The sequence below is a fragment of the Cololabis saira genome, chromosome 11 (assembly GCF_033807715.1).
Source record: "Cololabis saira isolate AMF1-May2022 chromosome 11, fColSai1.1, whole genome shotgun sequence".
NCBI classification, from domain to species: domain Eukaryota; kingdom Metazoa; phylum Chordata; class Actinopteri; order Beloniformes; family Belonidae; genus Cololabis; species Cololabis saira.
The window spans coordinates 38,612,443-38,625,985 of NC_084597.1; the positions used below are offsets into that span (position 1 = coordinate 38,612,443).

Below are 13,543 nucleotides of genomic sequence, written 5' to 3' on the forward strand. Positions count from 1 at the left end.
GTATTTGATGTAAGCCCAGTGGATATTTAAAGCTTACAGAAGGCTGCATTTAACTGCTGCTATGTCATTCCTGCAGTATTTCTGCAGGTGTTTTGGTCAGTGCTATTATTTGTAATATATTATATTATTTGTAATCAGCACAAATTATCTGTCCCCATATGATAAAATCCACCATCTCCCCTGATTTCTTTTTACAGCTCGAGTACTGCGTATTCCCATCTCTTTTCATTCAAAGCAAATAAGATGCATACGTTAAGTTATGTGATCACATTGTCTTTTGAAACCTATATTGATTAATCAGGGACATAATAACTGTTTTCCAGGGCTGTGCTGGGTAATATTATTATATATGCAGCCTTGGCTGATGAGACGCAGCCAAACGTCCAGCAGCACCAATGGGGATGTTGCGGAAGGATACGCAGTGACGTCTCCAAGCGGAGGTTACTCCGCTGCGGTGACAAGAGCAGCAGAGAGGAAGGAGGAGGCACAGGGCGATCACTCGGTCCAGCAGTCGGCAGCATCATGGCACCTATCGGATTAAAGGCGGTGGTCGGCGAAAGTAAGACTCTTTTCTTTATTAATATGGTCGATGAGATGCGCTGGGTGCGCTTTAAGTCCAAACCAGTGTGTGGACGCTTGTGAAAAGCAGGATGCAGGTGGCTGCTTACTAGTGCATCTAGGTGATGATGAGGAGGAGGATGAGGATGATAATGAGGGCGGAGCGGACAGGGTTCCATTGTAGTCCATTATAAACCAAAGAGGTGTAGATGTCCTGCAGAAACTGGCCAGTCTCACTAGTCAGGAGGATGCGCAGTATTGCTGGAAGTGATGGATGGGAACCTGAAAATGGGCTCAAATTGGCAATAATTAGCCTCGTAACACATCCTTGTCGAGCAGCACGGGGAAAGCCTGCAGGCAAAAGGAGCTCATACGCCCTTTCAGGCTCAATCGCCGTTGAATTCAGGAATAATCTGCGCTGCATCGTGAAAATAATGCAAGCGCATGATATTGCTTTAATGTGCTGATCTCTTTTCTCCCATATGTTACTGGCGAGGTAAACACACACAGAGTGTAAAGATGATTAAAATATAGTGATTTAAACTCCGGGGGATTCCCTAATTCCAGCAGCGCCTCACCCCTCTGATGGAGCGCAAACGTTTGCGTAAAACAGCTTTTTACAGTCGGAGCGCTTCCCGACTGGCGCAGACTGCTTTGTTTCACATAAATGGCGCATTGTAGCGAAAGTCGAGAAACTTGCGCAATAAATTCCGCATTGTCTGGTTATTATGAGCCTCCATTCGCAACCCCCTTTCCTTTCTCCTCGTGATGCTCCTCTGTGGTGGAGAGGTACCAATCAAACCCCGCCCATGTCACCCTCTATCACCGTGGACTGCGCTGTATCTTTGATTTGGTGTGTGTACGTGTGTTTCTGATAGAGGCCCGGGTATGAAGGCGCAGCTCGATTCTCCTCTGCAAGGGTCAGATGTGTGCAAGTGTTGTTGTAATTGATAATGTCAGGCAGGGCCGTACAAGTATGACACAGATAATTTAATATGCAGCCATTTGATGTTTTGCGCTGCAGCTTCGCTTCATGCGTGGCTGCGCGCTCGGCTGCTCCTGGTGCAGGATTTGCTCCATTTGATGCACAGCCGATTGATTCCCTTTTTTGCATTTTGCAAACACTAGTCTGCACGGAAGCATCATGGTGGACGGATGTCCCTCTGCTGGTTTACGACTTGCTGAATCTTCACATTTTGTATCCTACTCACTGTGGATCATTTTTGGCACAGGCCTTGCTGCAAGATTTTGGCCCACACCCTATCGCACCATACTAACACAAGATGAACAGGGATCTGAACGGAAGCCCCCCCCAGCTATTTGACAAGGAAGGGAAAGGTTTAAGAGATTCAGATTAGAAGATGAACTCTTAAATGTACCTTGATGTCAAAAATTGTGCATTATACACTGAAATATTGTTATCACTGATTCTCTGCAGTATAGCAGGGAGCATGTTGTTTAAAATAAAATACATTTCAAATGAGTTGCCCAGTCATGATCAGCCATTATGTAACACTATTTAGAATATAAATATGTACTTAGTAATTATAGGCTATATTTCTGGGCTTCTTTGTTTTTGTGTTTGATTACATCTTTCAGTAGGCCTATATGTGGCGTACTGTAGCATAAAACCTCAATCACATTTTCACCATTTGATTTCCCTGATAATACTGAATTATAGCAGCCTTGGTGAGAAGTTGATTTCTACACAGGTGATAAATATTGTTAACTTGGTGCTACTCAGGGTGCGTTTTAATATTTTGTACATGTTTGCCTCCTTATGATGATAAAATATATTTTCTGTGATACAGTAGCATTGATTTTATACTAAAAGTCAGAGTCTTGTTAGAAATTCTCCCACCTACAACACCTACAACATTACACAATGCAGCTTTAAATGGCAGTTATCTTTGCATGGTCTGCAGTCTTTAATTATTTAAGGATCCTAATGGCCACTTACATAACACAGTTTGTAAAATTGAAGGCAGGCCATAGGCTCTCGGGGCTGAGTGAATCATCTTTTCCAGAACAATGTACCTATGTTTGCATGTTTCCCTGAAGGTAACATCAGTGAAGCAGGAGGCAACACCTGCACTCTGTTTGGCTAAAGGGAAGCTGGGTTGGGATTGGTGGAGCTAACGGGGGCAGAGAGGGAGGGTGACACCACCATGGGCTCCATAGCTGCAGTAGTGGATGGAGGCTCGAGCAGCTGATATGAAGGAGGGGGGGGGCAGCAACCCCAGTCTCAGCCTGTGTGAACATTAATTGTAGAGGGCAGAGAGACTCAGTGATGAGGGTCTTATTAGCAGCGGGATTCATTTAAAATGCTTTTCTGTCATCAGACAAGGAATGGCCGATATTTTACTGTTCACGATAAACCGTCAAAAAAATTCCCCACGGTAAGAATTTGTCATCTCGCGGTAAAAACGATAAATTCACGTTGATGACGTTTTTGTGTAAAGCTGATTTATGGTTCTGCGTTAAATCCACGCACAACGTACAGGAAGGAAGGAAGGAAGGAAGGAAGGAAGGAAGGAAGGAAGGAAGGAAGGAAGGAAGGATATGAGCCTGAAAGAAAGAAAGAAAGAAAGAAAGAAAGAAAGAAAGAAAGAAAGAAAGAAAGAAAGAAAGAAAGAAAGAAGAAAGAAAGAAAGAAAGAAAGAAAGAAAGAAAGAAAGAAAGAAAGAAAGAAATGAGCCAGAAAGATAAATTCCGGTTGATGAGGTTTTTGTGTAACAAACATGGCGGATCTGAGTCATTCCAGTTTTGCAGAACAGGTGTAACTCATTTAATTGTTTTTTATTAATTGAATTTAATTGGTGTAGTTTAGTAGCATTTAGTATTCTTTTAGAGCAGTGATTTGGGGGCTCTAAAGACTGAATGTGGTGATAGATTTATAGTTACAAAGGTGGAGTTGAATTGGTATTTTTTTTATCGTCATTTTTATCGTTATCGGGATAAATCCCAGAAATTATCGTGATACATTTTTTAGTCCATCCCTACATCAGACTGATTAAAACGATCAATCCTCAATTTGACTTGAACATTATTTATACTTTTTTATGTTTCATGCAAAGTCCTTTAGTGTCGTATGTGCAATTTCACAAGACATTGATGATAGAGAGCAAGACATTGCAAGAAATCCAACTACTGTCACCTTTTAGGCAGTAAAATTACATAAAAACATAAAAATGAAGACAAAATTACATTTATGACAAAATTCTGACAAGAAATATGAAAATTCAACAATCTTTTAGCTAACATTTATTAATACATTTAACCTGCTTAATACATTTCTGTCACTTTTATTAGAAGCTATCTTTATGTTATTAATGTCCAGAGAGGATACGTGTTATTTTTAACTTAAGAAGTGTGTTAAAAATCCACATTTCTATGAGATGTATGTCCTTTTCATATTTGTTTTTGGAGCTCAAAATCCAGAGTTAACCCTCAGATAGTGGCTTCTCAACCTCTCAGGAGATGTTGCGGTCCACTTACCAGAAGTTCAGTAGTTTGAGTCTGTGGTTAGGAGACTGAACCCCACATGTCCCTTTTGTAGGCATTAGTGCATGATAGAGGAAAAAGTGCTGCATGCGTGTTTTGTGACCGGAGGAGCGAATTACGCGCGTTTTTGTAGGACTGATCAAGATTTTTTTTGAAAGATTTTTTATTTTTACAATACAATTGACAAGTTTTCTGTAATGTATGAATTAATTGATAAAAGATTCACCTTAAAGTCTGATGTGTTGTTGATTGATTGACCGGACTGGTGACGACAGTCATGGAACCAGATGGACACGTGACAGTATCTTTGGCGTTTTGAGTCTTTGTGTTGCCTTTTATGAAAATGAACCACAATAGTTAAAGTAGTTTTACCATCCTGGTGCAGTTCACCGTTGGTCGTATATGCAAAAAACAGATCCCTCCCTTAAACTACAAGTTTTCTGTGCTACTTAAATGTATAAGTTGAAACCCCACCTGTTACATAATAAACTTTAAAGAGAGCCTGTATACCGTATTTTCCGCACTATAAGGTGCACCTAAAAGCCTTTAATTTTCTCAAAAACCGGCAGTGCGCCTTATAATGCAGTCCGCCTTATATATGATCATTATGGTAATTTATGGGACTGTAGTCAGGGGGATTATGGTCAATGTAGTTGGTGTCGCCAAAGTAATGGTGCTAAAAACGTCAGGAATCGTCACAGACGTTCAAGAAAACAGCAGCCACGCCGACTCGCATAATGGCGACTTTGACGAGACGGAGCAAAGCTGGTTTTTATTTTGTTAATAAAGTTTGACATACGGTACTTTTCTTCTTGTTTTTTTTTGCATTTGCTGTAGGATTTTGTAGCATTTCCTGTAGCGCAGCTCCATCAGATAGACACGTAACTCAACCCCAGCCACTATAGTACTAATACTACTATGGTATTTTACCATATATTAAGTGCGCCTTATAATGCAGTGCGCCTTATATATGGAAAATGTTTTTGAATACGCCATTTATTGAATGTGCGCCTTATAATGTGGTGTGCCTTATAGTGCGGAAAATACGGTACATGTTTATCATTTGATATATTCTTGGACATGCATATGCAACTGAAGTCCTCTTTCTGGTCAGATCAAAGTAATGCACATCCCAACATTTTGAGCTGAGTCAGTGTGCCCTTTGGATGTTTCTGGAAGCTGGAAAAAAATGATGAAGCTATATAATCTCCTTATGGTCTGTTAAAGACAGAGGTCTAGGAAGGTCTAGGAAGGTCTAGGAGGGGCATTCGGTTAACAAAAAACACTCTCTCTCTGTCACACACACACCCACGTCTCCCACTGACCTTGGAAGCATTGGTGAACCAGAGCGTCACACACTAGTCTGGCTTCAGTGTCTGACGCAGTCCCTGCAGCTCTCTCTAAAACACACACACACACACACGTACACATACACAACAAATACAGATGAGACACTGAATGAGACTGAATGGTCACGCCACTGCGGCTGCAGAGCATGAAGAGCTCTCAAATAGACTCTTTAATTGAGGGCTCCAGAATTCAATCTTATTGAATTCACCTTATTTTTCCGCTAATGGAGAGTGCTGTGTCAGAGCTGGCAGACATCCTCTTCCTCCCACTCTTCCAGGCAGCACGTGACCGCTCCCGCCATCATCCGCTCGCACGCATACTCACACATGGCGGAGACATATTTAACATTGTTACAGAAGTATCTACTTATAGAAGATCGCAGCAGCATCAGAGCCACATATGCCAAGAAAAAGTGAGAGCATAGCATAAAAATATTGATCTTTCGAAGAGGATGTGCTATTCAAAATGCACTCAGCTTGTTTTGGTTTATTCTCATTATATATTTATTATATGCAAGAGACTAGAGCGCAACCAGAGTATGACGGACCTCCGGCTAGGTTAGAGTAGCGTGCTGCATCACAACAGTTGGTGATGCTGCAGGCTCTAACAATGCTGGCGATGTCTAGAACAATGGATCTATTCAATATCTTCTCAGTTCCTTTTCTGACGAGTGTCTCGGATGTGTCGTCTTCATTTACTCATCAACAAATTATATAATGGGTCATGTAACAGCATTTTTAAGAGAAACCCAACGATTCTCCCTTGAGCAGCACTTTGCAATATTGGGAAAAAAACATAACAACCTGCAACCATTTTAATAAGTGAAGTGATAAGTGGGGTTATATTTAACCTGAATGTGAGATGTTGTTAATTGAAATGGAATATTTGTTTATTTGTTTATTTAAAAAGGATCCCCATTAGTCTTCACCATGGGAAGACTATTCTTCCTGGGGTCCACACATAGACATACAAAAGATTACAATAATACAACTAAAAAAGGGTGAAAAACATTCACTAGAATTCCTGAAATAATACATTGAAACAAAAATAAAAGATTAAGATTAAAGATTAAGATTAATATATAATATATTATAAGGATAAGTCTCATTATAAGGACTATCTGGTTTTCAAAAAAACTACTTTTTGTAAAAACCATCAAACTGCCACTTCCTCCTTCCAACTCCTCTAAACGAAGTCCAGGATGATCACATCCTGAAACGAGGTGACCACATGGTCGCTCACACATTGCTATAACCATAGTCGACTGAGTTTTTCACTTTTGCATCATCATTCCCTGCAAGGTGGTTGCATCATTGCCTATTACTCATTTAATCCTTCTGGAAATTCAACAGCAGTACTCTGCCGGCACCGTTTATGGTGCGGATGGGGAGCTGTTGACCTCGACTGGGGACATTGTCGGACGGTGGAAGGAATACTTCGAGGATCTCCTCAAACCGACTGACATGCCTTCCACTGAGGAAGCAGAGAGTGGGGACTCTGGGACGTGCTCATCCATCACCCAAGCCGAGGTCATTGAGGTGGTTCGTAAGTTCCTCGGTGGCACCAGGGGTGGATGAGATTCACCCTGAGTACCTCAAGTCTCTGGATGTCGTAGGGCTGACTTGGCTTACACGCCTCTGCGACATCGCATGGAGGAAGGGGACAGTACCGCTGGAGTGGCAAACCGGGGTGGTGGTCCCTCTGTTTAAAAAGGGGGACCAGAGAGTGTGTTCCAACTATAGGGGGATCACAATTCTCAGCCTCCCCAGGAAAGTCTACGCCAAGGTACTGGAGAGGAGAATACGGCCGATAGTTGAACCTCGGATTCAGGAGGAACAATGCGGTTTTCGTCCTGGTCGTGGAACACTGGACCAGCTCTATACCCTCCGCAGGGTGATCAAGGGTTCATGGGAATTTGCCCAACCAGTCTACATGTGCTTTGTGGATCTGGAGAAGGCATTTGACCGTGTCCCTCGTGCCATTCTGTGGGGGGTGCTGAGTGAGTATGGAGTCCGGGGCCCTCTATTAAGGGCTGTCCGGTCTCTGTATGATCGGAGCAGGAGTTTGGTTCGCATTGCCGGCAGTAAGTCAGACTTGTTCCCGGTGCATGTTGGACTCCGGCAGGGCTGCCCTTTGTCACCGGTCCTGTTCATCATTTTTATGGACAGGATTTCTAGGCGCAGCCAGGGGCCGGAGGGGATCCGGTTTGGGAACCTCAGGATTTCATCTCTGCTTTTTGCAGATGATGTTGTCCTGTTGACCTTGGACCGGGACCTTCAGCATGTGCTGGGGCGGTTTGAGGCCGAGTGCGACGCGGCAGGGATGAGAATCAGCACCTCCAAGACTGAGGCCATGGTTCTCCAGAGTTCAAGTATCTCGGGATCTTGTTCACGAGTGAGGGACCGATGGAGCGTGAGATTGACAGACAGATCGGTGCAGCGTCCGCAGTTATGCGGTCGATGTACTGGACCGTCGTGGTGAAGAACTAGCTGAGTCGAAAGGCGAAGCTCTCGATTTACCGGTCAATCTACGCCCCTACCCTCACCTATGGTCATGAACTTTGGGTAGTGACCGAAAGGACAAGATCGCGGATACAAGCGGCCGAGATGAGTTTCCTCCACAGGGTGGCTGGACGCTCCCTTAGAGATAGGGTGAGGAGTTCGGTCACCCGGGAGGAGCTCGGAGTCGAGCCGCTGCTCCTTCACATTGAGAGGAGTCAGCTGAGGTGGCTTGGGCATCTGTACCGGATCCTCCTGGACGCCTCCCTAGGGAGGTGTTCCAGGCATGTCCCTCCTCCCTAGCGAGGTGTTCCAGGCATGTCCCTCCTCCCTAGGGAGGTGTTCCAGGCATGTCCCACCGGGAGGAGACCCCGGGGAAGACCCAGGACACGCTGGAGAGACTATGTCTCTCGGCTGGCCTGGGAACGCCTCGGACTCCCCCCGGAAGAGCTGGAGGAAGTGTCTGGGGTGAGGGAAGTCTGGGCATCTCTGTTGAGACAGCTGCCCCCGCGACCCGGGAACGGATAAGCGGCGGACGATGGCTGGATGGATGGATGGAAATTCAACAATATTTTTTTCATCCAATTGTATTGTCTGTTAGCATGTGGCTAAATGGCTTCAACGTAATTCTAAAGCACATTTTCTGTGATCGAAGTGAAGTGACCACCACAAGCTTGGGTTCAGCTGATCTGGTAATCAGAAGTTTACCCTTTATGGTGGTGGCCCTTTTTTTTTTTTTTTCCCCCTTGTCTTCATATATATTCATGGTGAGGGGTCACATCCGCTGCTAGTCCAAGACACGAAAAACACATGGAAACGCACAACGAGCACACGAGCCCTGGAAATCTGGAAGAGAAAAAACAAACAGACACGAGAACAGGCAGGGATACGAGCAGCAACTGTCCCCGATCCCGGGACCCAATCAATGCTAGGCTAGGATACCGCGACTATCTGACCCCCAAAACTGCGGAGCGACCATGCAGGTGAATGAGTAGTGTGTGTGTGTGTGTGTGTGTGTGTGTGTGTGTGTGTGTGTGTGTGTGTGTGTAATAGTCCAATCAATGCTCCACCTGAACTGTAACTATATTGGAGGAGGGGGGGGGGCAACCCCGCCACCCGAGAGACCAGAAGCCGACAAGGAAGAAACCTGAACCCAGACCCCCCACATTTCATTTTACTACTTTAAGAAGAACCTGCTGGATTTAAAAGATTGTTTCACAACAGACTTACTGTATATCTTTTGTTGTGTGAACCTAACCATGTGAGTTTGGTGCCTAAACCCAAATACTGATTGATAATGATTGGTAAAGGTTTGCAATTGAGAGAGAAGTGAAATTGAGTTTATGTGGTCTAGTCATAGTCAGGTACTAAGTCACACACATTACTAATAAAAAATGTTTAATAAACACAATAAACTGGTTCAGATGACTGTCTGTGGGTTGACTCTCTGACCTTCAGCACACTAATGCATCTTGGGAGATAATTAAATAAACAACTGAGTTTCAGTGGGACTCATCTAAAATCAAAATTCTTTGAGTTAGAGCAAGACCCCGCGCCCACGCTGGATGATCTCAGGTGGGCTTGTTGACACGCCTCTAATCAGACGTTTACCCTCATGATGCCTGACTATTAACAACTGTTGACATTCCCAATACTTTTGGTCTCTAGAAACATAAAAGCACAGTTTACTCTGGTGCCTGCGTTGGATTGTCCCAGCAGGAAAGCGAGCTGTGAGAGGTGACTGAGCTTCCTCTTCAGGTGGTAGAAAACAGTCCTCGCGGGCAGCCATTTCACGTCTTGGCCTCTGACCTTTAGCTGGATTTTTACTGGAGGACATAAATGCCACAGTCATGATCCATTTCTTCCTTTCCTTCAACCCGTTTGTTCTGGCTGGGACTAGTTCTGCTATTATGCAACGCTAGTCCGCTCAGACCACGCAGTTAAAAGCAGAACACCAGACACTGATGCCCTCATGGAGTATTTTAGTTTTCAATTATTCATATTTTTAAGTTAGGCCAATTAGGTTGACGTCATGGCAGAAAACCATGGCAACAGCTGGAGTCATTCATGCTAGGATAGGATGTATAATTAATTATTATACATATCCACAGACAGGTACACATTACACTTCTTCTTTGCGCCTGAATCAGGCCACGTATTTTGCCACATATTTTCTTTTTTTTTGTTTGTTTTTGCTGTTGGCAATAAGCTGAGACCTTTAAGTGAAGTTCCAACTGTTATTGTTGCTGGATTTATGGATCTTTGAACTGAAGAGTGATGTAGTTTGTGTTGTTTTTCAGTGCAAAGCTGTGCTGAAATGTCTGCCTGCCCCTTTAAGATCAAGCGTGTCAGATTCTCTCGGGAGTGATGCAGCCGTGAAGCCGAGATCCAGAGAGAAAATGGGTCATGTACTCAAAGGTGAAAGTCCCTGAAGGGGGGAGAACTTCAAGGCAATGGGGGAAACTGCCGGCTCTTCGCTGTTGATTAGTGTGTAGAATCAAGGCTTAGTGGAATCAAGATTGGAGCGTGTTATCAACCTGATCAACATCACACATACACAACACGCTGCAACGTTTTTTATTTTGCATTCTGATCTATTTATTTTCTACAATTTGATATTAATGTGTACATTTTCTTGTTCACGTCATCGTTTTTTTAAGGACATTCACATTCAGATTTATGTGCAAGAGAGCAACAAATTAGCTCAGGTACATGATATGCAGTCATCTTGTGTTTTTCCTTGTTTTTTTTCACTTTAAGTCACAGGAAAATAATCAAATCAATCATTGTTTATTCAGCAAAAAATAAAACCAAAAAGAAAAAAAAAACGGAAAATACTAAGTCTCATCAGCCCTTGATGAAGTGATCAACAGCAGGTGTGCATTCCTCTCTAAAATCAGCATCCACGTGTGTTCACACAATGCCAAGATGGAAAGACATTAGCAATGGGTTTAGATAAATAATTGTTGCTGCACATCAATCTTGAAATGATTATAAAACCATTTGAAAGCAGTTTGAGTCTCAATGTGAGATGTGAGGTTATTTACAAGAGGAGAGCAATGAGGAGAGGTACGAGTCTTCGCAGGGGTGGATGTCCCAGCAAATCTACGCCAAGGTTGGACCAGACTCTACAGGTCCCACTGAGCATATTCCATTTTAAAGTACATGATCAACTATTAGAAGAAATCAGAACTAAAGTTCTGTTTCTTTAGACGCGTTACCAGGAGATAGGGCTGGGCGATATGGACCAAAAGTCATATCTTGATATTTTCTAGCTGAATGGCGATACTCGATATATATCGATATTTTTTCTGTGCCATAATTGGGGTTTCCCCCAAAGCATTATAGCATAGCATCTCTGTTAGCATCTCTGTTAGCTTCATTTTTTCTGAGGCAAACCCTTAAAAAATCAGTCAGTTTTAATACAAAGCCTCGTGCCAAATGTCACACAGGTTCCTTTATTAACAGAGGTCTGCACAATATCAAAATGTATAAAACAAATGAAATAAAAATAAACTGCCTGCATATATAGAATAAAAATGCTTCTTGAATAAAATAAAACAAATATCCCTTTCCTTCATAACAATTACATTAAAATGGAATGTGCAATTAATACAATGTAGACAGTAACAGGCAGACTTTTCCACTGAGGTTGACAGTTGTGCAAATAACAAAACATTTGTGCAAATCTCAAATAAAACATTCAAGTCAATTTGTCAAAAAGTAAGCTATATCAAAATCATACTTTTCTTTTTAAATCGATATAAACGATTTTGTCTCGTACCATATCGCATTTGAAAATATATCGATATATATTAAAATCTCGATATATCGCCCAGCCCTACCAGGAGAAAAGTATCATAGAAGCATGACTCAGGTTTAAAAAACAGCACCTTGACAACTACCAGGACTTACAGAACAACGTCCTCTGCAAAGACGAGGCAAAGCGGAGACGTTTGACCTGATGAGGACAAAGCAATGCCGCATTCTGGAGGCAAATGTGATGCTGTCTGTCTGACAGCTCAATAGTGGGTGAGACAGCGGATCAATGATCCAAAGCACGCCAACAAATCACATCAGATGAGCTGAAAAACAAAATAATCTTTTGGAAGTTTTGGAGTGACAATGTCAAATCCAGACCTTAATCCAATTAAAACACTGCAGTGGGACGTTAAGAGAGGTGTGCTTTCGTGAATGCTTCTCTTCTGAGAAGCAGGAACCAGGAGTGTAGAAACTATCTTCTGTATTAACACTGAAAGATCTAAACTAAAGACTAACAAACAGCCTTTGTAGGTGTTTTGATTTGACGATAAAGCTTGATTTGTTATTAAAACTACCTAAGTCGTAACCTTTCTCCTTCCTGTACCACGGGGATGTTGTATCCTGTTTGGATGTCAAAGAGCTTGTGCTGTGTGTGTGTGTGTGTGTGTGTGTGTTTACTTGCACATGCACCGGTCTGGTTGACACAGCTGTTACTGTGTTTGTTCATGTCTTTTTCCTCCTGACACACTGGTGCGTTCATTTATTGATGGAGGGCAGACAGAAGAAATGCAGCGAGCTGGTTCCTCCTCACGCAAATCAGATGTTGGTTCTCTTTCATCAGTGAGGGTCAGTGGTTGCTATACTGTTTTATGATTCATATGCATATGATTTAGTGGACGTGACCACACAGGCGCTGGAGGAGAGCAGTTCTTATAGCTCTCAGATATAACTCTGTATGATTTCCAACAGCTATAATGTCATTATTGTGGAGTGGATGCAACAGATTCAGCAGCAACAGTTTAACAACTTTATGCAAAATCCTGGCTTCAAGTACTGATATCAAAAATGCTTTGGTCTTTTGTCTGCTGTGATGAAATGAAAAGATAGACTCTGGACATTTTGTTGTTTCAGTCAGGCTGTATAAACATGGAAAAATGCTTCATCCTGTTTAGAGTGGTTAAAAATACTCAGTAGTGTACTAATAGTAGATCCATTCTCATGTTTTCAGCACAGGATATCTCTTGATCAGACTTATTAATGAAAATATTTTCTTTGCTAAGATATAAAGCAGTGTGGTAACAATTAAAAAAGAGCAACGGTATGGCTTTGTTTTATTTGATTTCTCTTATTTAATATTTGTAATATTAGAGTGAAAGTAACTATGTGATTTAAAAAAAAAATGAATGAAGTTTATTCAGTCATGACAACACAAAACAACACCAAAAAAAACATTGTGCACAGTATTAACATTTCATACAAAACCAAAAAATGTGTTGAACAATAACTGAAAAGGCATAGGCTGAAGCAAAATGCTTATAAAAGCCTATCCTATAGTACCAACTTTCTTTTTTTGGCTACCGACTTCCAGAAAACCAAAAAGAGAATAGAAAAGCAAAGAAACAACAAAAGGCAAAGAAACAATAGAAAAGCAAAGAAACATTTACAGATGGTCAATTGCACTTATAAGCTTCAAAAATAGCTTTACAAACCATTTTCTTAAAAACCAAAAGAGAATGACATGTTTTTAAATTTATGTTGGCATCATTCCAGAATTTAACTCCAGTAATGGAGACACATCTCCTTTTCATACCTTTTTTAGCTATTTGTACAGTGAAATTGCAGACACCTCTAAGATTATAACGAGTCTCCTG

General features: G+C 42.1%; 1 protein-coding gene across 2 annotated transcripts in view; it reads left to right on the top strand.

Annotated features, from left to right (window-relative positions):
• Positions 1-444: 444 nt before the first annotated feature.
• Positions 445-13,543, top strand: part of stxbp1a (syntaxin binding protein 1a) — a 42,650-nt gene continuing 29,551 nt past the window's right edge. For both annotated transcript variants that reach the window (XM_061734477.1, XM_061734478.1), the window contains exon 1: positions 445-559. In XM_061734477.1, coding sequence (XP_061590461.1) covers positions 523-559 — 37 coding nt within the window. In that variant the 5' untranslated portion in view covers positions 445-522. The remainder of the gene's footprint in view (positions 560-13,543) is intronic.